The sequence below is a fragment of the Lepidochelys kempii genome, chromosome 1, assembly GCF_965140265.1.
Source record: "Lepidochelys kempii isolate rLepKem1 chromosome 1, rLepKem1.hap2, whole genome shotgun sequence".
Classification (NCBI taxonomy): domain Eukaryota; kingdom Metazoa; phylum Chordata; order Testudines; family Cheloniidae; genus Lepidochelys; species Lepidochelys kempii.
Genome location: NC_133256.1, coordinates 58,666,978 through 58,694,472, shown reverse-complemented (window position 1 = coordinate 58,694,472; position 27,495 = coordinate 58,666,978). Strand labels below are relative to the sequence as shown.

General features: G+C 43.8%; 1 protein-coding gene across 4 annotated transcripts in view; it reads right to left on the bottom strand.

Annotated features, from left to right (window-relative positions):
- Nucleotides 1-26,580, bottom strand: part of RUBCNL (rubicon like autophagy enhancer) — a 51,791-nt gene extending 25,211 nt beyond the window's left edge. The window contains exons 1-5 of one of the 4 annotated variants that reach the window (XM_073344475.1): nt 24,354-25,066; nt 19,279-19,404; nt 17,980-18,082; nt 15,392-15,512; nt 6,203-6,889 (exon numbers count right to left, since the gene is read on the bottom strand). In XM_073344475.1, the coding sequence (XP_073200576.1) occupies nt 6,203-6,889; nt 15,392-15,512; nt 17,980-18,051 (880 nt within the window). In that variant the 5' untranslated portion in view covers nt 18,052-18,082; nt 19,279-19,404; nt 24,354-25,066. Of the gene's footprint in view, nt 1-6,202; nt 6,890-15,391; nt 15,513-17,979; nt 18,083-19,278; nt 19,405-24,353; nt 25,067-26,523 lie in introns of those variants that run through there. The other 3 variants (XM_073344485.1, XM_073344470.1, XM_073344460.1) reach the window with 3 other exon arrangements.
- Nucleotides 26,581-27,495: the final 915 nt, after the last annotated feature.

Below are 27,495 nucleotides of genomic sequence, written 5' to 3'. Positions count from 1 at the left end.
ACTTCTCTGGAAGACATAGTGGAGTACAAGCTTTGCTTAGAGAAAAGTGTAACCCTAATCTCTCCTATACACACTGTAGAGGCCCTCTACTCCAACTAGCACTTGTACGAGCTGCAGACTCTTCAAAAGACATTTAAAAAGCTACACATTTAATGTCTTCATTATATTCTTTTTTCGGCAAGAGTCCAAAAAGACTGAATATCTTGGAAAATATAGAAGATACAGTGGGACTGAAGTTCAAATTAGTCCAACCTGGGAAAACCCTCTGGCTTTCTCATGAACGATCCTTGGCTGTTGTCTTAAAATTACTCCAGCCGTTATTACTGGCTTTGGAAAGTATCTACGAAGATGGGATGGATCTAAGTAGTGAGGTTGGTGGATTACTTTTGCTACTACATTCAGAGAAGACTATTGCTATTCTCTCTTTTGTAAGTCTACTGTTGAAACCACTTGGGTCATTAAACAATGCCATCCAGGCATCTGCTTCAATAGTAGTAGATCTTTGTCCAGCAATAGAAGCTACATTTGTATCAGAGAACTATTCATTGGAAAAGTACTGGAAGAAGCAAAGGCTTCAGTCCAGAAGTTGACTAATGAAGGCATTTATATTGAATTCTTAAGTGAAGAGGACAAGAGGTGTTTGTTAAGAAAACTGAAAAAGTACACAGACATGAGTCTTAAAAATCTACAACAGCGACTTCTAGATTCTACTCAACCTCTAGGTAGCTTTTACGGATCCCTGTCCTATAAAACACCGACAGTTGAGCGGTGTGAGGCACTACCAGCAATGGGGCTGCCATGTGCTCAGGACAGAATACAGAATTTGAACAGAGTGGAATATCATTCAACGAATGAATGAACATTTGACTTCAACTTCTTTTTTATCATCACTAGTGGCTCGACTTGATCTTTATGCTATGTTTCCTGGGATGAAAGAAGTAGGAAGTCATCTCTTGCTACTTCCAGTCACAACAGCTATAGTTGAGCGTTCTTTTTCATGATTGAATAGCATTTTGTGTTCTGAAAGAAGTCACCTTCTGCCTGATCATGTGAATGAACTAATGGGCATATCAACGGAAGGAATGGAAGTACCAGACACACGAGAAGCCACCAAAGTTGAACGCATTGCATTCAAGAAGTTCATTAACAGAGTTGTGCAAAATTATAACAAGAAACCAAGAAGGATGTAGATGTAGTGCTTCATAGAAGACTTGAGTAGCCAACTTAAATCATGTTTTAAAATCCTCACGCAAATTAAAATCTAATAAAATGGTCATGAAACATTTTTCAGTTTTTACTATGGTGCCATACAGCCTACCTTCACCCTCACAGTCTCCCCCCTCATCGGTCCTCCCCCCCCGGTAAATTCAACCCCCCCCGCCCCCCCCCAAATTTCAATTCCTGGGGAAAACACTGCTGCCCACTGTGGCCCATGCTTGGCTGCCTGCCCGCCTGGCGCTCTGGGGCTGGGTGGGGTGCTCGGGTGGCCTGGGGCTGGTGAGAGGGTGACTCTGGGCTCCAGCAGGGGAAGGGGGGGAGAAGGGGTGGGCCAGACAAGCCCCCGATTCACCCGCCGCCCATGTCTAAGCCCTTCCTTTGGATGTGGGACTGCCTCCCCCAGACTCTGGAACCAGCACCTCAGACGTCCTGAGCCCCCAAGTTGCTGACACTCCCTCAGAATTCCACCTACTCTCTGGTCATGCTTGGCTTTTAGTTTAATCCCTTTGCGGACAACATGGCAGAAAGGCAAGGAACACAGGTTCAGCAAAGGAATGTTTTAAGCACAGTCACTTTACTTTAACAAGCAATAGAAAATTATATATCTTTGCAAAACAACAAATGTCCTTGGGGGGGGGAGGAGGAGGGAGAGAGACAGAGACACAGACACACACACACACCCATCCCCAATCTTATCTCATCCTTCTGAGAATCAAAGGTACGCTCAGCATTCAGGCTAGGTAAAGAGTCCCTCCTTCCCTCCCTCTCCCCCCCCCCCCCCCCCCAGATATTCTTGCAAGTGGTAGTGAATGGCCCTGCTCCACTGAGAAACACCCCTTCTTAAATACAGTCTGTGCTTTTTTCACAGGTGCCCAAACTGAGACATTCCAGCCCCTTCCTCCCATCAGACTTCTGAGTAGAAAGTTCATTATTCCATGGGATTGGGTGCAGTTGGAAGACAGTCAAAGTTGACTATCTGAGGGCTTTTAAATCATAGTAATTCAACAAGGTGTCAAGCATCTTTCCTGGGCTGGACACCTGTCTGGAATGCAGTGCAACAGACTGGCCTTGACAACATTTTTCCAGCACAGAATGCAAAACTGTAGTCAGCACACAGAATGGAAGTATGGAAGAATGGAATGCAAAAACAGAAGTCATAATTTGACAAAGACTATCCCACTATGCATGATAGGTAGAGCCCTGTGTGGATACAAAATTTGTATCCGCATCCAATCCACAATCCGCAAAAATGGTCCACATATATACACATCTACATCCACAGATATGGATATCCATGGATTTGCAGGGCTCAAATGATAGGACCCTAGCACCTCTGAGGACTAAATGATGGGGGTGAAATCAGGATCTACAGCAATATTAACACAGGCAAGGACATTTTTAGAGTGTTTACTTCATCTCTATCCACCCCTCCCCCCTCAACCCATTCTGGCATTTGTTTTCCAGGTGACCACTACACTAGCCAACATCATCAGACTCATGAGACATGCCACAAGCTTCCATCGTTTGCAATAAGACAGATGGTTCCAAGCAACTTTAATGCATAACAATCCCTGGCAACAGTTTGGAGACTTGGCCAGGATTAAACTATCCAGACCTGCATGACTAGCTGTACTTGATTACAAACATGGGCGTAGTTTGTTTCTTCCCTTCTCTATTCTGGACAGGATCCAAATACATTGTGCTTGGTTCAATGAACAAAGCACCTAACTGGAGCAAACCACAATCATCACGGTCACATTAATCAACGGCTCAGTGTTTATGAAACTATATGTCTCAAATAACTAGGTATTGTTAAAAGTCCCTGATCCTGCAATGGGGTCTGCCCATTTAGGAGCTCACTGCAGGATCAAGACACTTTTTGAATTAACATGACATTAGCCATTTACAGGTGAGAGAGACTAGCAGGGCCAGCTCGAGGTCTTTTGCCACCCCAAGGGCCGGAACGCCACCCCTTGAAAAGTGCCGCCCCGAGCACGTGCTGGTACGTACAGCCGGCCCTGTGAACTAGAGTACTGAGGGGTGGAGCCACAGAGTCTGTCAACTGTGCAATGTTGATTTTAGAGTAACAAAAACAGAAACAAATGTGTTTAAGGGGTTTTTTTGGGTGGTGGGGGAGCATTTATTTATGATACCCGGGCAGCCTGATTTTTCCCTCCCTTACACCAGAAATTCACACCGTCTCAACCTTATGGTTCCTGGATGACTGAGAAGCTAATACAATTAGGGTATCAGATATCAATAAAAGGAAACCCAATTCACTGAGGGCTGGGGATGACTTTTACTCACATTGTTACCTTTTGTTTATGTCAACATCTATTTAATCCAAAATGCCTGACAAACTATTGAACTGAAAGCATTTTTGGTGACGATTCAGCACCTACACCATTTCATTTAATAACTGAAGACCTGATCCAAAGTCCACTGAAGTTAATTGGAGTCTTCATTAGCTCCAATGGGTTTTGGAGCAGGCCTTGAGGGAATGCCCAGTCCATGTTTTTGGGTTCTCAGAGCCCTTTAGCAAGACAGAGTACAAAAGATTTGACATTCCTGAGATTTCTAAGGTAAAAACAGAAAAAATTTTGAAGAGAAAAAAGCCTTTCGTTCAAGCCTTTTTTCTAATCATAAAGAAGGGGAAGAGAGCACAACCCCCCCCAATACCTCCACCTTCAGGTCTCCTTTAAGTAGAAGCCAAATCAGTTACTGTTTTAGTTATTTGTATTAAGAGTAGCAGACAGATGTCTTAACTGAGATTGGGCCCCATTGTGCTAGGCACTGTACAAACACATGAGAAGAGACCGTCCTTGCTGCAAAGAGCAGCTCACTATCTAAAGAACAATACAGACAAAAGATGAGAGGGGAAACAGGGGCATGAAGCAACTTGGCCAAACACACACAGAAGACCAGTGGCCGAAACAGAAAGAGATCCAGGTCTGACTCCTAGTTCAGTGCCATGACCACTAGACTAGACCAGTGGTTTTCAAAACTTTTTATCTGGGGACACAGTTGAAGAAAATTGTTGATGCTTGTGACCCAACAGAGCTGGGGATGAGGGGTTTGGGGCATGGGAGGGGGTCAGGGCTCCAGGTGCAGGCTCTAAGGTGGGGCCAGGGATGAGGGGTTTGGGGTGTAGGAAGGGGTTCCATGTTTGTGGGGGCTCAGGACTGGGGCAGGGGATTGGTATTGCAGGGTTGGGGCGCTGACTTACCTCCGGCAGCTCCCAGTCAGCGGCACAGCCAGGGTGCAGAGGCAGGCTTCTCGCCTGTCCTGGCACTGTGGACCACCTGAAGAGGCCAGCAGCAGGTCTGGCTCCTAGGCAGAGGTGCACAAGCAGCTCCGCACGGCTCTCGCCCGCACACACCACCACCACCCCCTACAGTGGAGCCGGTGCTCGGAGTGGGGACAGCGCGCAGAGCCCCTTGGCCCCCAGCCCAGAAGTCAGATCTGCTGCTGGCCGATTCCAAGGCGCAGTGCGGTGTCGGAACAGGTAGGCACTAGCCTGCCTTAGCTGGACAGCACCGCTGACAGGACTTTTAACATCTTGGTCAGCGGTGCTGACCAGAGCAACCCAGTGCCTTACATGCTGCAACCCAATACTGGGTCATGACCCGAACTTTAAAAAAATGCTGGATTAGACCATGCCATCTCCCCTAATGTCACTATTTGTCCTGCACCTTGATAATAGAGAACTTTATTTTCCATTGATGACAATCTGGGACTGTACTCTTCATATGACTAAACAAACAAAAACTGAAACTTATCAGCAATGTTGCTCACACTGTATTTAGAACAAGGGGCTCCTGCAAAACTCTTCTCCCTGATCCTGTTTATGTGCTCACAAAGAACAGTGGGGAGTACCTGATGAGAAAATAAATTCCTATAAAACATAAGTTCTTTATCGTAACAATTCCAGGAGGTGATGCCCCAGAACAAGCAAACTTACTATATGCACTTTCACAGGAATGAATATGGTGGTGGTGTTTTTTTAAGGAACAAAATATGAGTATGTTGCAAATACAGCACAGTGTTAAGATTTGCATCATTTGATGCAAGTCTGAAGATACGATCCCTTTGAGGATACCTGCCTTTTGGTGAAATCTGGTCTATTCCAAAAGCAAAAAATATATATATTCTGCGGAAGGTATAAGTCAACTGTGGCATAGGATGATACAGCAGTACCCAGAGAGAAGATGAATTCCCATCAGAGTCGGGGAAATCACCCCTCTTTCTTGTGTGCAATTTGGTGTCAAACATAATAAGGGTCTTCCAGGAATCCCCTCCAGCACATCATTCAACCATTAGCTAAAGCAAAAAATGCCAAGATTTACTTTATTTGCTTTTAGCATAAGGGAAATTCTGAGATAAGATAAAGTTGGGCAGTAGTCTCTTAAGTTACATTATCTGCATTATTAGAGTTAAATGACTTATGTTCTATTAGAGATTCAGTACTAAATTAGAATCTTTTAGCATTCTTATAAAAAGAAAATAGCAGAGACACCCCCTAGCATGTGTTCAGAGTCTCATTGATTAGTTTGTCCCCAGAGAACAGCTATTCTTAATTTGTTATTCCTCCATCTTTACTCTGTCCCATTCCAAGGCCTGGATTACACTATAAAGTTAGGTTGACCCAGCTACGTCGCTCAAGGGTGGGAAAAATCCACACCTGAGTGGTATAGTTAAGCCAACCTAACTCTTGATGTAGACAGCGCTAGGTTGATGGAAGAATTCTTTGGTTGATATAGCTACCACCTGAGGGGAGGTGGATTATCTATGGCAACAGGAGAACCCCTCCCATCAGAGTAGGTAGTGTCTACACCGTAGCGTTTCAAGTGTAGACAGCCCCAAGTGGCAGTGTTTGCGTGGTCAGTTATATCACCACAGTGAAACTAGTTTCATTTGGGTCTATCCATTAGTACTACAAAAGTCTTACCTGGAAAAGGTTTGGAAGTGATTAAATGAAAGTTACCTTGCTGATCAGAGGGTGCTGACTGTGAACGCGGGTGGAAAGCATTGCTGCCCTCATCTCTGAGTGGCAATGGTTCCAAAGTCTCAGAATTTCTAAATGCTGCTGACAGCTCATTAGCTGTTGAATCTGGAGAGATTCCTTTAAAAGGCAAAGGGTGGTCTGGTGAACTTGAAGAGTTTTTAAGTTCTTTTTCTGAACACATAATAGCAGAGTTTGTCAATGATGTGACAGTGCCTCCAGTTAATGTCACTTGAGTAAAGTAATCACATTTCAGAGGAGACATTTCCAAGCGGGATGAGCTATTTAACGCCGAAGTGATGGAGCTTCTGCCAGGATAAAGTGGGCATGATGAGGAAATCAGTGAAGATTTAGAAGAACTACACTGAGTATTATCCCAAGATGCCTTATGCCTCATAAATCTAACATCCATTTTTGTAGAAGCAATATTGTGATGTGTATAGTCTGTGTCACTGTCATTAGAATCACCATCGGTACTCTCCTCCCAGTGTTCCATATCGCTGTCTGGATCTTCAGTTGTCTGCAATACAGTTTTCTCTGGTAGTGAAGATGGTTTAATACCAGATGTATTTAGAACAGATGCAAGAATTTCTTTGATAGCTGCAGTACTGTCCAGGAATGATCTAAAATTTCCTGCATGCCCAATCACTGCTGGCCTTGAGTACTCATCTGTTTAGGAAAAGTAAGGGAGTGAGAGGTTAGGAAATCATCAAAAAAAGGTTACTAGTTACAGCATGAATAGAGAACACCTCCAATGGAAAAAAAAAAATCCAAACAAAACCCCCAACACCACTTCCACTGGAAGGTTAGGGATCTTGTCTCCTGCAACCAGGAAATGTTTCTATTGTTGATCAATCATAGATAATCATCAACAGTAAAGTAAGCCATTCCTAGCCAAGCATGTATAATCAGTAAACATTTTGTCATAAATATAAAGGGAAGGGTAAACACCTTTAAAATCCCTCCTGGCCTGAGGAAAAACCCTTTCACCTGTAAAGGGTTAAGAAGCTAAGATAACCTTGCTGGCACGTGACCAAAATGACCAATGAGGAGACAAGATACTTTCAAAGCTGGGGTGGCCGGGGGGGGAGCGGGGGAGGACGACGAAGGTTCTCTCTGTCTGTGTGATGCTTTTGCCGGCAACAGAACAGGAATTAGATAGGAGTTCCCAGAAGTCACCTACTACAGGACAGGCCTAACAAAGAAAATAACAGAACGCCACTAGCTGTCACCTTCAGCCCCCAACTAAAACCCCTCCAACGCATTATCAAGAATCTACAACCTATCTGAAGGATGACCCAACACTCTCACAAATCTTGGGAGACAGGCCAGTCCTTGCCTACAGACAACCCCCAACCTGAAGCGAATACTCACCAGCAGCCACATACCACACAACAGAACCACTAACCCAGGAACCTATCCTTGCAACAAAGCCCGTTGCCAATTGTGCCCACATATCTATTCAGGGGACACCATCACAGGGCCTAATAACATCAGCCACACTATCAGAGGCTCGTTCACCTGCACATCCACCAATGTGATATATGCCATCATGTGCCACCAATGCCCCTCTGCCATGTACATTGGTCAAACTGGACAGTCTCTACGTAAAAAAATAAATGGACACAAATCAGATGTCAAGAATTATAACATTCATAAACCAGTCGGAGAACACTTCAATCTCTCTGGTCATGCGATTACAGACATGAAAATTGTGATATTACAACAGAAAAACTTCAAAATCAGACTCCAGCGAGAGACTGCTGAATTGGAATTCATTTGCAAATTGGATACAATTAACTTAGAATAGAGACTGGGAGTGGCTAAGTTATTATGCAAGGTAACCTATTTCCCCTATTTCCCCCCGGTTCCTCAGACGTTCTTGTTAAACCCTGGATTTGTGCTGGAAATGGCCCACCTTGATTATCATACACATTGTAAGGAGAGTGATCACTTTACATAAGCTATTACCAGCAGGAAAGTGGGGTGGGGGGAGAGAAAACCTTTTCTAGTGATAAACACCCATTTTTTCATGGTTTGTGTGTATAAAAACATCTTCATCGGATGCATACTGTGGAAAATACAGAAGTGAGCTGTAGCTCACGAAAGCTTATGCTCAAATAAATTGGTTAGTCTCTAAGGTGCCACAAGTACTCCTTTTCTTTTTGCGAATACAGACTAACATGGCTGTTACTCTGAAACCTAGCTAGATATGCGTTAGATTCTGTTTTGTTTAACTGGCTGAGAAAATAAGCTATGCTGAATGAAATATAGATTCCTGTTTTTGTGTCTTTTTGTAACTTAAGGTTTTGCCTAGAGGGATTCTCTATGTTTTGAATCTGATTACCCTGTAAGGTATTTACCATCCTGATTTTACAGAGGTGATTCTTTTACTTTTTCTTCTATTAAAATTCTTCTTTTAAGAACCTGATTGCTTTTTCATTGTTCTTAAGATTCAGGGGTTTGGGTCTGTGTTCACCTATGCAAATTGGTGAGGATTTTTAATCAAACCTTCCCCAGGAAAGGGAGTGTAGGGGGGAAAGATATTTCCAAGCGGGCTCTTTCCCTGTTATATATCTGTTAGACGCTTAGTGGTGACAGCAATAAAGTCCAAGGGAAAAAAGAAAATAGTTTGTACCTTGGGGAAGTTTTAACCTAAGCTGGTAAAAATAAGCTTAGGGGGTTTTCATGCAGGTCCCCACATCTGTACCCTAGAGTTCAGAGTGGGGAAGGAACCTTGACATGGTGGCAGCGAGGTTATCCTAGCTTCTTAACCCTTTACAGGTGAAAGGGTTTTTCCTCTGGCCAGGAGGGATTTTAAAGGTGTTTACCCTTCCCTTTATGATACATTTAAACTGTGGTTGGTTGTCCCAATATGTTCCCATGTGTCATTTTTGGAAACTACATGTGAGCTGAAAAGAAAGAGCCTTCAGGAAATCCTGAACAGGGGAAAAACAAACAACAAAAACCACACACACAATGCTCCAGTCCTTACACTATCTCCTGCATTAAGGCAAGAATGGAACTTAACAGTTTCGCAAGGCAGAAGAATACAGATTACTACAAAAGGCAGAGGAGTCATACAGTATACATTGTGTCAAAAAAGAACATGAAGTGCTAGAGTCTTCACCAAGCCATTGAAACTCACTGGCAGGACTTAGGCTGGTCTACACTACAGACTTATGTCAATATAACTGTGTTGCTCAGGGGTATGGAATATTCACATCCCTTAACAATGCAGTTATACTAACTTAACCCCCTGTACAGACAGTACTATGTCAACATAGCTACTGTCTACTGGGGGGATGGAGTACCTATGCTGATGGGAGAAGTTCTCCCTCTACAACCACTGCAACACTATAAGTGTAGACAACCGGCAAGAAAGATTCCCGCTAAACAAAGAGGGTAATGAAAGGTGTAATATTTAGAATTTAAACTTTCATTTATATTCTTTACAGTTGCAAATGTCATTTTTACAAAGGCACTTATTGAGTCTGCAAATAGATGGAAACAAGCACCAAGTTGAGATCTTTATAAGGAATTATTTTTGAAGAATAAAATATGACAGAATCCACTCCACTTAAAAAAAAAAGAAAAGAAAGAAAAAAAAAGCAGCAATGGATACCTACAGAGTACTTTTACAAGAACCTTCACATTTCTGATGTGCTTTCTTTCATAGAAAAAATTACCTTTCTTGAAACACTTCCCCACTCACTGATACTCCTGCTGGATCCAGACAAGATCCCAGCTGGTGGGGACAGAAAGCAAAGGCATATGATGCTTTCACTGCAGCCAGCCTTCCCACTCATTCATACTTCTGCTGGATCCAGAGGAAACAACAACCGAAAGTATGGGCCCAATACTGGCTCAGCTAGCTTAGCACAGGTTAAAGACTACACTGCTCAGCCTACACCAAATTTTAGAATGTGTTCCTTTCAATCCCAGACAAGACAAGGCCAGAATTACCATGAAACCATTATTCAGAATGGCAGCAGCATTTTGTCTGGACCCTTAACAAATAACTAACACACAGAGTTCCTTGGAAGGAATCAAAAGCTCTATATGCTACAATTTCACAATTTTAAGTGAATTACTGCAAAGTTGGAGGTCAACAGAACAGAGAAGAATTTGGTTAAGATTTTTAAAAGCAGGTCTGACATCATGAGTATGATGTACTAGTATGCACTGCAATCAATTACTACAAATTATGGAATTGTAGAACCAGACACATTTCTTCATCAAGAAATTTAGCAAAAACTTACCATCAGTCATTAAATGAAGGGCCTTGTCATGTGGTGGATGTTACGAGATAAGTTATCAGACCTCACATGACAAAGAAATGGGCATGTGTCTCATTGAAGGCAGATAAGTTGATTGTGAAAGTCTGAGAATAGGTGCAAACAGCAAGATTCATATCCAGAGCAAAGGGCGATTTATTAGGACCAGAGGGAATGCCAAGTACCACAAGCGGAACAGAGTGGCAAGTCTGGGAGACCTTTGTCCAAGAGTTGTCTCCTTGGACATTGTCAGGAAATGAATCTCAACTAAAAACAACTGGCAACAAATCTCACTAAGGCCCACTCAACTGGGAGCCAGTATGTGCTGGAATTGTTTGTTAGATAAGAGAGTTTACTAATTTAGGGACCCTAAGAGAACTCCTAGCCACTTTGCTCAGCCTAGCAGCCTCAATATTGTAAAAGCACTTCTCAGAAGAGAAATCTAAGGTGCATCTGAAAAACTGCTAAACATTAATGAACTGATCCCACTGCTTGCGGAAATCACGTTGCTAGTGATTTGTTCCTTAAGCAGCATAGACTCAAAGAGACAGGGACTGAAAGCTAAAAGACTTTCAAAAAAGGGCAATACAGTAGAACCGCAGAGTTACAAACACCAGAGTTATGAACTGACCAGTTAACCACCCACCTCATTTGGAACCGGAAGTACACAATCTGGCAGCAGCAGAAACATACACACAAAAGCAAATACAGTACAGTACTGTGTTACATAAAGGGAAAGCAGCATTTTTCTTCTGCCTAGTAAAGTTTCAACGCTGTATTAATTCAACATTCACTTGTAAACTTTTGAAAGAACCACAATAGCATTTTGTTCAGAGTTGCAAACATTTCTGAGTTACAAACAGCCTCCATTCCTGAGATGTTCATAACGCTGAGGTTCTACTATACTTGTATTTGTTTTCCGGGGGGGGCATAGTTTGATAACTTTAATAGGTTGCACTTGCATGTCTCTCTCCCCATATGCACATCATCCTCCATATAAGACAAAATATTCAAAATACAGCCTCTCCTCTACCTCTGACTCTTTTGCCAGTCTTTCCAATCACAAGTTCTGCCTGCCAACCGCCAGCCCTGGCTCATCCCCCAACAGCCTCTTCCTCTAATCTGGCTTTTGTACTGTGGAGCATCTCAGGTGAAAATCCCAATGACCAGACTGACTTCCTCCACTATAAATTCGTTCTCTCCTCCTTCAGTTCTGCCATCATCCTAAGTAAACAGTTCTACTTATCCAATTTAATTGAATCCCACACTCACAATCCTAGTGCTTTTTTGCCATCTTTGACTCACTCCTCAAACCTTCTCCTCCTCCCTCTACTTCTTGCCCCATATAGAATCTCACCAATTTCTTGCATGAGAAAATTAACTACATATGGCATGGCCTTACCCTTTCCCTCCTACAGCTCTCTCCATCTTCTCCTCTGTAACAGATGTAGGTTTTTGCCTGCTCACCTCCCCCACTCTCTCCACTTCCATGAGTGACCTCACCCTATCCCATCTTCTGGTAGCCCTTGCCCTCACTCATCTCCTTCCTTACTCTTCTCCTTAACCTCTCACTCTCACTGGTTCTTTCCGCTCACAATACAAACATGCTTTAGTCTCTCCCACCCTTCAACCGATTTTTCTCTCCAACTACTGCCCCATCTCCCTTCCCCGGTTCATCTCTAAACTCATTGAACCTGCTGTCTGTACAATTGCTGTCTGGAGCTCCTCTCCCGCAATTCCATCCCAAGACCTTTTCAAGTCTGGTTTTTGCTCCTTGCACTCCACTGAAACCTCTCTCAAAGTCTCTAGTGGCCTCTTCTTAGCCAAATCTCAGAACTAGCACTCCATCCTCATTCTCCTTGGCCTGTCAGAAGTAGTATCGGATTTAGAATTAGTGGGGCTCTGTGTGCAGCTTCATTTTCAGGACCCAGCCAAGAAAAATAACATGCTGTCTTATCTCCTCTCCCACCCCACTCCATTTTTCATTCTTTCTTTCTTCATCCTCCTCTTATATTATAAGTAATGTGAAGTAAATGAAAATAAAGTGAGGAACCTTGATTGGGGCAGGGGGTTGGGGTGCAGGAGGTGGGGGGGGGGCAGGCACTGGGAGGAAGTTTGGGTGCTGGGTGTGGGCACTCGGCTGGAGCAGGAATGCGGAAAGAGGGGTGAGGGCTCTGGCAGGAAGTTTGGGTCTGGGCTCTGGGCTGGGGCAGGGGGTTGGGGTACAGGAGGAGGAGTGAGGGCTCTGGGCTGGGGCAGGGGTACAGGAGGGGAGTAGGGGGCAATGCTTACCTTGGACGGTGCGGCTCCCAAAAGCGACTGGTGCACACATCCCTCTGGCAGAGGCTCCTAGGTTGGGGGGGGGGAGGGGCAAGGGGTCTCCATGCACTGCTGCCTGCAGGCACCTCCCCCGCAGCTCCCATTGGCTGCAGTTCCCAGCCAATGGGAGCTGTGGAGTCGGCGTTTGGGGCGGGGGCAGCATGCAGAGACACCCCCCCCACACACACACACTTACCCCCAGGGATGCTGGAACATGCCAGCTGCTTCTGGGAGCAAAGCGGCACGGTGGGAAGGAGGCAGAGTGGGCAGGGAGCCGCCTTAGCCCTGCTGCTGGCACATCTCTGTGTGCCCTGTGGGGGAAGGGGGGCAGCAGGTCTTCACTTTCAAGGCCCTTCATGGTCTACACTTCCTCCTACCTATCATCTCTCATTTACTATTGACATAGAATCATAGAACTGGAAGGGACCTCAAGAGGTCATCTAGTCCAGTCCCCTGAACTCACGGCAGGACAAAGCATTATCCAGACCACCCCGACAGGTGTTTGTCCAACCTGCTCTTAAAAATCTCCAATTATGGAGATTCCACAACCTCCCTAGGCAATTTATTCCAGTGCTTAACCACCCTGACAGTTAAGAAGTTTTTCCTAATGTCCAACCTAAATGGCCCTTGCTGCAATTTAAGCCCATTGCTTCTTATCCTATCCTCAGTGGTTAAGAACAATTTTTCTTCCTCCTCCTTGTAATGACCTTTTATGTACTTGAAAACCGTTATGTTCCCTCTCAGTCTTCTCTTTTCCAGACTAATCAAATGCAATTTTTTCAATCTTCCCTCATACATACGTCATGTTTTCTAGACCTTTAATCATTTTTGTTGCTCTTCTCTGGACTCTCTCCAATTTGTCCATATCTTTTCTGAAATGTGGCACCCAGAACTGGACACAATACTCCAGTTGAGCCCTAATCAGCACGGAGTAGAACAGAAGAATTACTTCTCATGTCTTGCTTATAATACTCCTGCTAATACATCCCAGAATGATGTTCGCTTTTTTTGCAACAATGTTACACTGTTGACTCATATTTAGCTTGTGGTCCACTATGAGCCCCAGATTCCTTCACGCAGTACTCCTTCCAAGGCAGTCATTTCCCATTTTGTATGTGTGCAAATGATTGTTCCTTCCTAAGTGGAGTACTTTGCATTTGTCCCTATTGAATTTCATCCTATTTACTTCAGACCATTTCTCCAGATCATTTTGAATTTTAATCCAATCCTCCAAAGCGTTTGCAACCCCTCCCAGCTTGGTATCATCCACAAACTTTATAAGTATACTCTCTATGCCATTATCTAAATCTTTGATGAAGATATTGAACAGAACCAGACCAGAACCGATCCCTGTGGGACCCCACTTGTGATGCCCTTCCAGCATGACTGTGAACCACTGATAACTATTCTCTGGGAACTGTTTTCCAACCAGTTATTTTCCAACCATATTGATTCCTGCATCCAATCGGCCCATGATGTCAGCTTCTATAATCCACTTGTTAAAGTTTAAAACAAGAACTTTTGTGCTTTCTCCCTCTTTTGTTTCTTTGCTGCCACTCATGCTTGGGAGGCGCTCCCCATAAACATGTGCAGACCTACCGTCTTAAAACTCTTAGCCAGGATGCCTACAAAAAATCAGTTAGGCCATTGGTACTACTGCCTATCACACTGACCAACATTGTCTCATGGTTTCCTTCTACTCCCATCTGCCTGTATCCATCTGATGTTTCTTGTCTTATACTTAGATTGTAAACTCTTTGGGCAGGCAGCGTCTTTTCATTCTGTGTTTGTATAGCGTCTGGTACAATGGAGTCCTCCCCATAAGTAGGGCTCCTAGGCACTACAGCAATAATGACAAAGAGATTCTTGTGAGACTTTCAATGTTCTCTACTGATTTCTCCAGCTTTCTATCCACATCATTTAAAGCAAAGCTTAAGTGAACAATGGAAGGGACTGTCCAAGTAGAAGTAATGTGATTGTTGCCTCAAAATTGAGTGTTTACAATGTTTGGGTTTTATTCTGGGTCAGCACTGGCTAAAATCCTTCTTTTTGGTCATAGACGGGCTAATCCACCATTATAAACTTTCATCTTTACTCTGGGCTCCTATGTTGCCAACATCAGAAGTGTTATTTTAAGCTCAAGTTTTGAAATTACAACTAGTGTATTCCTACTAATGGCTTCATCTTGCAAATTGTATTCACGCTAGTAGCCTGTTGAAGTCAACAAAATTATTACTACTTGCATGAGTAAGGGCAAAGTCTTTATTTTCAAATACCATTCAGATTATTCATGGGAAGAAGCATTCATTTTACCTTTTGAGCACTCAGATTGCTGTTCTGACCAGAATGGATGGCAGATTCTTCTCAAGGCAAGGAAGTGAGGCAGAGTGAAGGAGGCACTTTTGTACTGACTCATCTCAACAGCCAACAAATAAATTTTCATTTTCAGTCAGTTAGCTCTCGGTAATTAAAGGACTATACAAATATCTACCATTTCTGTTAATAGGCTGACTATCATGCCATGCAATCAACAGTTAAGAATATAAGTTAGAAAAATCGATTATAAAAATCATACCTGAGAGATCTGAAATTTGAGGTGTCTGAGTAAGACAGCTAATCCTTGCTGGGGCAAACACTGTAGCATTCGATGAATACACTGACTCGGAGACAGTTACCTTATTGCTTTGCTTGGTCAACTAAGACAAAAAACCAAAACAAATAAATAAAGACAATCGGATTATGGAGGTCTCTCAGGAGAACAATGCACAATGTTTTATTAAGCACTGCAGAGAAAGACAGAGTTTAGTCAAACCTGTGTTACAAAAATGCTCTAATCTCTCACCCACTGTAATATTGTTGCATTTCCATTGTTTAGGTCACAACAACATAACAGTTCAGGACTGGCAACAAAAACTGACATGCTTCACAAATGTAATGGCCAATACAACTATTTTATTTTTAGTTATTTTTGAGAAAACAAAGTTATTAAAATGTGTTGGTGGGGGGGGAGCAAAATATCTAAGGGGAAGAGAAAGAAATCCTGTTTTCTTAGGTTCTTAGGCCTCAATCCTGCTGACACTTATGCACATTCTAATTCTACTACAGTGAATATTATTTATTTCAATGTAACTACTCATGGTAAAGTTAAGCATGTGCCGTTTACACGAATAGGTCCTCAGTTTGTGTTGAATTAAGATGTTTAAAAACATCTGGCATAACACTGAAAATATTAAGAAAAGAAAGAGGAACTGTAATTCTTGTAAACTAATAGTTGGAAGGGAGAAGCTGCTAAGATACATACTGTTTTTAAACTAAATAAGCTGCACCAGAGCCTGACAGCAGACAACAGTCTGGTTAGTTTAAAGATCAAAGCAAAGCTCCTTTGGAATCTGGGAAGGAACAGGTATCCAAATCAAAACTGAAGTATTTCCATTTTATCTGGAGAATAGTTACTGGGGACAATGACATATTATGTTATGCTTGACATATTCAGAATTCAATAACCTAAAAGGTTAGGAAAATATTCTGTTAAACATCTGATTTGCTTTAGACCCTTTTTCACAAGAAGAATTTTTAAAAACTGACATTTCCAAACATGTCATATTTAATACATACATACATACTATAAACCAGCATTATCAAGCCCAACATTTCTTATAGGAACATAAATATTTAGCAATCAGTTAGTTTGATTAAAAGTTATTTTTGAATACTCATTATTAATCAGTTACGCAATAAAGAAGCGTTGCCTTTTAGGATAGTAATGCCCTAATCATCACACAAGTCAACACCACACCTTACTGCAAGTATTCTACAACTATAACATTTACACTGAATGAAAAGGAGTACTAGTGGCACCTTAGAGACTAACCAATTTATTTGAGCATAAGCTTTCGTGAGCCACAGCTCACTTCATCGGATGCATTCAGTGGAAAATACAGTGAGGAGATTTATATACACACAGAACATGAAAAAATGGGTATCATACACACTGTAAGGAGAGTGATCACTTAAGATGAGTTATTACTGGGGGGGGGAAGGCGGAGGGGGAAGAAAACCTTTTGTAGTGATAATCAAGGTCGGCCATTTCCAGCAGTTAACAGGAACGTCTGAGGAACGGGGGGGGGGGGGGGGGGGAGGAGATAAACATGGGGAAATAGAAAAGGAGTACTTGTGACACCTTAGAGACTAACCAATTTATTTGAAATAGTTTTACTTTGTGTAATGACACATCCACTCCCAGTCTCTCTTCAAGCCTAAGTTAACTATTTCCCCATGTTTATTTCTCCCACACACACACCCCCACCCCTACCCCGTTCCTCAGATGTTCCTGTTAACTGCTGGAAATGGCCCACCTTGATTATCACTACAAAAGGTTTTCTTCCCCCCCCACACCCGGCTCTCCTGCTGGTAATAGCTCATCTTAAGTGATCATTCTCCTTACAGTGTGTATGATAAGTGTGTATGATAACACCCATTTTTTCATGTTCTGTGTGTATATAAATCTCCTCACTGTATTTTCCACTGAATGCATCCGATGAAGTGAGCTGTAGCTCATGAAAGCTTATGCTCAAATAAATTGGTTAGTCTCTAAGGTGCCACTAGTACTCCTTTTATTTTTGTGAATACAGACTAACACGGCTGCTACTCTGAAACCTGTCATTTACACTGAGTATAATTTTACTCTAAGATGATGCCTGTTAGATCTTATCAGAAGCAGTTACTAGTCTCAGAATATAGATAAGAGATTTTAATTACTTTCAAAACAACTCCCACTTAAATGAGATAATATTTCAGGTTTTGGAAAAAGCTTGAAAAGGGAAACTCTCTTAGATATGTTTAATTATCAAACAAATATTTTAGTTAGATACAATTTTACTGTAAAGTCATAAATGAGTTATCTGAAGTCAATGTCCAAACCTAACAGAGGTACACAATGCACAGTTGTAATCAAAACAAACTAGTTACAACCAATTTTAGTAAAATTTTAGTAAAACCAATTTTCATAAAATAAATAATAATTTGGTTTTCCATCTGTGTTGGGCTTAAAGTCCAAGTTCATCATGAAACCAAAAGCAGTTTAAGGATATAGCATCTATTCAATGAAAAGCGATAAGATGATTTCCAGTTAATAAAAAAGGAACCAACAACATCTTGCTTTACCTCTTGAGCACTTAACTGTTTGAAGGCCTGTGTTCTACAGTAGCTAGTTACTGATCCTGTATGGAAAGACATGATGGGAAAATCTTCATTTATTTTAAACTACCTGGAAGCAATTGAGAAAAGGTGATAACAATTACTAAATTAATCATGCTTTCATTTTGTTTTGCAGTCTTTAAATACAGACAAATCTTTATGTACTGGTAACACTTGACTGTTGTGCAGTTTCTAACCTTCTCATTTACTACCAAGCACAATGGAGTACTAACAATGAAAGGTTAAATGAGCATCTTTCTAATTCAAACAGTTTACACATACTCAGAACAAAAAAAACCTGTATTACTAAGGATAGATTAATGACATTTTCAGAAATGTGACATGAACATCGGATGGGTTTAGACTATATTTTCATTATACAAAGAGAAACGACTCAATCATAATAAGAGTTTCCCTACAATTAGGCTATGTCTACACTAGAGACCTTACAGTGGCACAGCTGTACAGATGCAGCTGCAAAATCTTCCATGTAGCTGCTCTATGCTGACGGGAGAGAGCTCTCCCATCAACATAATTAAGCCACCCCCAATGAGCGGTGGTAGCTATGTCGGTTGAAGAGCGTCTCTTGCCAATATAGCATTGTCTGCACCAGTACTTCTATCAGTGTAACTTATATAGATCAGGGGTGTGGGTTTTTCACACACCTGAGCAACGTAAGTTTTGCCAACAAAAGTGCAAGTGTAGACATGGCCTTAATGTTTCATTTTTTATAAATAAAAATAGTTGTTTAAAAATTCAGGTTCCGTACTCAGACTCCTTTATATTTAAAGGATGTGGGATGTACTGGTAATGGACATGACAACATAATATTTTTCTTCTTTTCTCAAAATTTAATGTAAAGCTAACTCTGCTAAGGGAATTTGATAGTGCAAAGCTTGTTTAAGGTAAGCTAGTTTTTCCTTAGGCAAGTGTTTAACTTTGAGACCTTATGATTGCTGCTTCATGGAAACCTTTGGAAAACATTTAATTTAGAACCTGCCTGGGCTAAGAGATAGAAAAAGACTTATTGGAACAGCCAGCCAGTCTCTCTCCCTCTAACTTCTATTATTCTAGAAACAACTGTTTGTTGTGTATTTCAACTCTTGCTTTTTTGCCCAGGATATCTATAAATAAGATTTTGTGCGTCTTTAAGATTTAGCAGTTATAGCTATCCTTTCCCCACCTGCACTCACAGTATTTGTACACAATATAAACTGCAGTTCAGAACAGATATACTATGCAGCTGTTAATATACTGTCCACCAACCTACAGTAGCACTCCCAGCTAGTACCAGGGCTGGATTAAGGAATAGGCATTACAGGGTCCTGTCTCCTAGAGTCACATGAAGAGATCAGTCTCCATTTTCACATTAGAAAAATGTTTCTAGCCCTCCTGATAGGAAAAAAAAAAAAAAAGCTTGAAAACGTGACCTGGTGTAATTAATGTCTGAAAACAGCTAAAACAATAGCTCCAAGTGGTCTGAATAGCACACCCTCATCTTAATTCTGCAATCTACTTCTATACCCATATGGAATGTGCCCAAGGGGCTAGAGTGCCTTAATGCAGCCTTGTTTGCTACCACATGTGGACAGCATCAATGTTAAAACAGTGGAAATTTTTTAGAAAAAAAAATCTATTGTAGATTAAGCCTTAGGGCACTATTGTATCATACCTATTGAACTCAGAACACCTTAGTACAACCAATGAGAGTCTGTTTAAAAAAATAAGTCTGTGGCATGATACAATCTTTTAAAAAAATGTTATATTATATATAAATATATATGACTTGGAAGGATTAGAGGTTTGTCAGTAAATGTCAATTTCGTCATGTACACACAAACTGACAAAATTATTTCCATCAATGATAATCAAAATTTACAGCTAGGCAAAATAAGAAAAATGCTGCTTGAGAACTTAAGAGTTTTATTTAAGAATATTTACTTTGTACATTGACACGATGTCCACAATTTGTCTTTTAATGGTCACAAAGCTTTAACTTTTTGAATCTCAATGTCTACTCTCAGGAAATAATTATTGTCTGATTCCTCACCAATTTCCCACAACTGTGAAAATGTAAAATCAATAAAAACAAATGCTTAAAAGTAAACATCAGTATTATCCATCTAAATATAAATATCAAATTCTGCCACCCACATATCTATTCCACAGCACTATGTAACCCTTTAAGTGAAACTGACCGACCTTACAAGAAGGCATTAGATGATAGAGAGATCATGTTCCAATAAAAAAATTTTAAATAAATTATTAGAGACACAAAGTAGGTGAGGTAGTATCTTTTATTGTATCAATTTCTGTTGGTGAAAGAGACAAGCTTTTGGGCTTACAGAGGTCTTCTTCAGGTCTGGGAAAGAAGAGCTTTGTGTAAGTTCAAACGCTGGTTTATTTTATAGTTAAACAGGATAATATAATCTTTACTTTACATACAATAGAATACAAAATAAGAATATTGAAAGTCTTAGAAACACTGAGGAAGATAAAATTAAACCAGATCAACTGTTACCGAAGTCCAACTCTATGCTCCAGTATCTATTAATATTTGTACAGTGCCACAGATATGTGCTGTCTTTTACAAATAAATTCAAACAGTTTCAAGACTTGAGATTACAATCTAAGACCGTGATGCTTATATAAATGCATAACTTTACCCACCGGCTTCAAAGGAACTATTCAAATACATATAATTAAATGTGCATAAGTATTTGCAGGATCAGGGCCTTAAAAAAAAGCTAACATAAGAAAATTATGTTGCAGAAATATCCTTTGATATATGCTTAAGTATCTTCTGAAGGATCACTGTTCATCTTTATAAAGCCGAGTAGGCCAGGTTCAGCCCTGGTATAAAGCAGGTGCTACTTCAGTAGTCACACCCGCTCATACAGCAGTGTATATAGTCCAATGTTTGTTCATGCAAATAATGAACCTAGTATAGATGCGTATGAAACATTTATAATAAAATGGAAAAATACTCAAGTACGGAATTCTTAAATGTCATTATGTATGTGAAAATTTACTCAGGACCCAATTCCACCATGTGTCTCATTCTGAATACTTTACTTCTATGAGTAGTCAAATTAAGTCAACAGGACGAATTGTCAAAGGAAGGTACTATTCATGAATAAGAGTAGCAGAATTGGGCCCTTACTTTTTTGTGTGAATTCTTTCACTAAAAATTGACCACCACATTAAATAAATATATTATCACATAGAACAAGATCCATTTTGAAGCGAAGGCAGCTTTGAAGTGGACAGATGCTAAAATTCATATTTGCGTGCTTTCAATGTGAAAATATCCATTTTACTGAATTTCATGGGGGGCGGAACTGGCGAAAAAGAAAGTGAATATTTTTTCTTACACTTTCAGTTATCTAAAGAAGACAGATCTGCACAGACAATTGTCTGCATATCTGTTCGTAAATGTAGTATTTGGGATTTTTTTCCAAGTTTTCCCATGAGCCTTGCCATTTATGCTGCACTCATCACCATGGAATCTGAGCACCTAAAATTAGGAAGAGTCAGCAGCTCTTTAAGCATAATTTTGGAAGAGGCTTATTTTTTTTCATCTGTTAAACATTTTAGTTAGAACATATTGATCAAAGTAATTGCTGAAACATTACTCACAGCTGATTTAACCAGCATATCAAATTTACCAGAAACACATGCTAGGCAGAGGCTGATATGGAAGATGAGGGAACCCCACCTACAAGGGGCAGAAGCAATGCCCTGGAGAAACCCTACCCCATAGTTGCCTTGGTGGTTCTGGGATTCTCTCAGGAAGAGGACCCTATTTTTTGTATCCATCTTTAGCTAACAGATGAATGAAGCTTGAAATCCCAGCTCTTGGAAGTAAACAGGTTTCTCATCCTTTACCTCCCACTGGGTCTCATCTGACGGGGCCACCTTGAGGAAGAATTTCTGGACAAGTACACCAGAAAACCAGTGATATAGCTGAGACACATCAATGATATTTTCATCCTCTGGACAGACGACCTAAACTCACTCATAGATTTCTACTACAACTTCAACATCCACCACCCATCTATTAAACTCTCTGTAGAACACTCCTGAACCAGCATCAACTTCCTGGACACCACAATCAGCCTCAGCAATGGAACAACTATAAACAAGAAACTCACAGATAACCACACTTATCTTCACAGATCCAGTAACCACCCAAACCCACCAAGAAATCTTATCTACAGACAGGCACTCGGATACCACACAATATGTTTTGAGGAGAACTGCTGGAACACAAATCTAAACACACTTAAAACTGCCTTCACCAAATAAGGACACTCCACTAGAGAAGTAGATCACATCGTAAAACAGGCCATCCAATATCCCAATTAAAGAACCTTCTTCAATATGAGGGGTGTGGGATTGGATGCTTTTTTCCCCTAGTTGTCACCTACCACACTGGGATCCATATGAGGTATCATTAAACAATTACAACCCATACTCGACGGGAACTATATCCTGAAAGAAATCTTTCCTGAACCTTCTCCTTTTTGCCTTCAAACAACTCCCCAGTTTCATCATCAAGAGCAAGCTCTCTACAGACACAGACTCACCAACTCGAAGTTTTTCAGGGACCAGACCCTGCAAAAGCTGCAGCCATATCTCCACTGCTATAATGGTCATTACTCCACACAGTACATCTTTCAAGATCCACGGGTCCTACACATGCCTATCACAATATGTGATATACTTCATCCAGTGTGCTAAATGCCCCAACAACTTCATTCATGTGTGACTTCATTCAACAAGATAGTGATTGTCTGGCTTCACCCAGAAAAAATGATAAAAGACAAAAACACCATATTACCCATGGAGAAACACTTTTCACAAAACAACCACTCCATATCTGGTCTGTCAGTCCACGTCCTCAAAGGAAACCTGCACAACATCTTCAAAAACGAGCCTGGGAAATTAAATTCATGGCTCTGCTATACACTAAAAATCAGTTTTAATAAAGATACTAGATTTGCACCTCATTACAACATTCTGTAACCCACCAGCCCCTCTTCTTTGTCCTAGGACTGCCAGGATGTTAATGGGACACTTCACCTTGAATTGTCCCTTAGAATATGTATTAACTATTTATGCTACACAAACTTTGTGTTTAGCTGTGACACTCTTGAGTACCTTTCCCAGACCTGATCAGAAGTTGGTCCAATAAAAGATATTACCTCTTCCACCCTGTCTCTCAGAGAAAAAGGAGGGCATGTTTTTTCAATCCTATTAGTTTAACTGAATTGAAAGCCCTCTTAACTCTGGTTAAGATGCAAGCTAACGTGTCGAAGCAGTGTTAGCTTCTATACTCTAGCCTAGATCCCCGCACACACACACACCTTTTGGCAACAACAGGGCAGCTAAGAGGGTGTCAAGCATGTTAGTGGTGCATCTTAACGAGTAACAAAGAAGGCTTTTCAATTGTGTTAAGCAAACTTGATTGAAAATGCACCTTTTTGCCTGTCAAAACAGGGATTTAGAAAGCGTAGTTCCAACTGCTTGTACCTCACCCTCATTTTCCTGTGAATAAATTCAGGCTTTGTCTACGCTAGCAAAAACGTGGTTATCTCAACCAGCTAATACATTTTAAAACTACAACTGCCTTGTCTACACGAACATGTGTTAGCTACTAGCATGTATTAAACACATCCTTTTTCGTAGTGAGGATACACCCTCAGAGCTTGACTCTGCTACATTTCATAATTTTCCCAAGCAGCAACACAGTGAGAATGATGTGATTCTGATGGTTTCACTACTGTAAAAAGATTCTGAGAAGCAGCACTTAAAGCTGATGAAATTAGGCCAGTTTGTCTTTGCTGCCCTTAGGAAAGCAACAGCCAACAGTAGGACTGGAAATGTCCGCAGACAGCCCTATACCCATTCACATTCTTTGCAACCATCAAGGGGGAAAAAAAATAAAATAAAATAAAAAAAAGGCGGGCAGGGGCAGAGGGTTTAAATTCTTAAGAAATGGACAGCTCAAGCCCACAAACACACTTGACTGGTAAAGTTTCCTACTTGCCACTTGTATTTTTTTCCCCCAAGCGCTGAGTTAACATTAACTGATTCTAGAGATATGAAATATTGAGTAGGCGGATTATGCCCCCAGAGAAAGCCACTAACTTTTTATAAAACACAGTAAGTTAGGGGGAAAGCCACATAAAAACATTAAATAAATTCCTGTGTATCTTACTGCCAAAAGATATTCAAACTCTAAACAGCCAAAAGCATGGTCTCCTGCAAGAAAATTATAAAAATACTTACAAGCTAAAGTAAGAAATAATTATGGAGAAAACAAAAGCAAATTTTACCCTTTGTGTTCCTGTAACACTCCTGATTCAGCTAACACGAATACTGTTTGCAGTCAGAGCTACCTCAGGTATATCCTCTGGGAGTCTGGTTGGTGTTTTTTGTTTTTGTTCTTTTACAATAAGAACAGGTTTGGTCTCGCACAAGTATTGCTTGTTTCTTATGGCCGATTCTCCCAGCACCCACGCCTGACTACTTATTAGCTGATGCAATCTATTGACAAGTATACCAGGGGAGTCACTCCGCGCAACTTCTGAATGACCGTGTGGCTGTGACTGTTTATCATTAGCCCTCCCTTATCCAGCCCCACCAGTGCAGAAAGAGCCCCGGCCCCGGCCAGAACAGGCTTTGATCAGTATTGGCAGCAGGAAATCGAGGGCTTGGGACAAGCATCAGGTTAGGCTGACAGGGACAGAAAGAGGCTTGGAAGCCAGAGCTGCCCTTGATGTTCCCAGTCCCAGCCATATCCCGCACTACTCGGGATGAGGCGGAAGGAGCGATTCAGCGTTGCTCCTCCCAACAGTCACTGTTTTCGCTCTTCGCAATAGGGGATGCGGCTAGATCATTTCTAAACCTAACCCTAGTAGCAGCTCGCCTCCTCCCGGCTCCCTCTGAGCGCACCAGCAGCAGCCTGGGGACCTGCAGCTGCAGGGCTGGTGTCCTCAGGTCACAGGCTCTATGCCACGCCTCTGTGCAGCCACATGGTGCCCACTCACAACCCGCATCTCCACCCCCACAGCGCAGTAATAATCAGCACCCCCCCTCCAGCAACCAGCACCCCCTCTCCCCCGCCCCCTCCACCTCCCCCCGCCCCTAGCACCCCCTCTCCCCCGCCCCCCGCCCCCAGCAACCAGCACCCCCTCTCCCCCGCCCCCCTCCACCTGTCCCCCGCCCCCAGCAACCAGCACCCCCTCTCCCCCGCCCCCCTCCACCTGTCCCCCGCCCCTAGCACCCCCTCTCCCCCGCCCCCCACAACCAGCACCCCCTCTCCCCCGCCCCCTCCACCTGTCCCCCGCCCCCAGCAACCAGCACCCCCCTCTCCCCCGCCCCCTCCACCTGTCCCCCGCCCCCAGCAACCAGCACCCCCTCTCCCCCGCCCCCTCCACCTGCCCCCCGCCCCTAGCACCCCCTCTCCCCCGCCCCCCGCCCCCAGCAACCAGCACCCCCTCTCCCCCGCCCCCCTCCACCTGTCCCCCGCCCCCAGCAACCAGCACCCCCTCTCCCCCGCCCCCCTCCACCTGTCCCCCACCCCAGCAACCAGCACCCCCTCTCCCCCGCCTCCCTCCACCTGTCCCCCACCCCAGCAACCAGCACCCCCTCTCCCCCGCCCCCCTCCACCTGTCCCCCACCCCCAGCAACCAGCACCCCCTCTCCCCCGCCCCCCTCCACCTGTCCCCCACCCCCAGCAACCAGCACCCCCTCTCCCCCGCCCCCCTCCACCTGTCCCCCACCCCCAGCAACCAGCACCCCCTCTCCCCCGCCCCCCTCCACCTGCCCCCCACCCCCAGCAACCAGCACCCCCTCCACCTGTCCCCCACCCCCAGCAACCCCTCTCCCCCGCCCCCCTCCACCTGTCCCCCACCCCCAGCACCCCTTCTCCCCCGCCCCCCTCCACCTGCCCCCGGCCCCCTCCACCTGTCCCCCACCCCCAGCACCCCTTCTCCCCCGCCCCCCTCCACCTGCCCCCCACCCCCAGCAACCAGCACCCCCTCTCCCCCGCCCCCCTCCACCTGTCCCCCACCCCCAGCAACCAGCACCCCCTCTCCCCCGCCCCCCTCCACCTGTCCCCCACCCCCAGCAACCAGCACCCCCTCTCCCCCGCCCCCCTCCACCTGCCCCCCACCCCCAGCAACCAGCACCCCCTCTCCCCCGCCCCCCTCCACCTGCCCCCCACCCCCAGCAACCAGCACCCCCTCCACCTGTCCCCCACCCCCAACAACCCCTCTCCCCCGCCCCCCTCCACCTGTCCCCCACCCCCAGCACCCCTTCTCCCCCGCCCCCCTCCACCTGCCCCCGGCCCCCATTAACCAGCGACCCCCTCCACCTATCAGCACCCCCTTATCTGTCCCCAGGTCCCCGGTCACACAGTCCCAAGCCCCGGTCCCGCCGCCGGATTAGCAGCCCCGCGCTGCTGCGCTCCCAGCCCGCTCTGCCCGCCGCCCGGCCCCTTACCCGTGAGGCTGGGGGGCGCAGGGCGCCGCCCCCGCAGGGCAACCGGCCGCTCCGCCCCGCGCGCGGGCTGGGGACTGTTGGCGCCGCCCAGGTCGCGGGGCCGCCTGCCCGGGCGGCGGCGGCGGCGGCGGGCGGGCTCACGTCGCTGCCCGGCGGAGTTACAGCTCCCGGCTGCCGCGCGGGGCGGGGAAGCGAGAGACGCTGGGCGCAGCTTCCAGCCCTAGCCTCCGACCTGCCCCGACCTCCTGCTCCCGAGGGGGTGGGGACAGGGCCGGGGCTGTCCCCGTGCGAGCGGGCGCAAGCCCGGCCAACGGCCTCAGAGGAAATCCCGCACCCAGGGAGCCTGCTGCGCCCCCGCTCGCGGGCTGGGCGCATGGCTGCAGTCGCTTTCCTTGCTGTCACTGACTGCCGTGGTGCTACAACAGGGTGGGTCTAAACACAAACAAACCCCCACACCCCCCCTGTCCTACCCCATCCTTCTGTTCTAACCCAGCCCAGCAGCTGTGTCATCAATTATCCTGAAACATACCTCAAAGTTTGAGGCAGGGTGGATCTGACTGAAATCACTAGTCAGGAAGACTCGATGCAATCAGGGATTTCTACATACAAGTGCATTCTGGTTGGTTGTTAAAACCTTAATACATATTCTTCACAACTCAGAGAGATAGGTGTAGGTTTCGTTTTTAGAAGGTACGCATACATTTTTAAAGTGATTTATTTTGAAAAACTTTTCCGATTAGTTTGACAGCTATATCGGAAAATGAACGATTGTTTGGTTATTTCATTTACCAAAGGTAATTGAAGCAGATAGTTGTGAAGTCATTGGGAGGTAAACTATGTTCAGTGCAAGAGGTTAATCATTAATATTTGGAGGATTTTCTTGCCATGCTGTATTAGAAGGACAACCTCACCAGACAGACATTTAAATTGTTTTATTTAACTAAAACAACAACATTATGTATTCTGGATGTT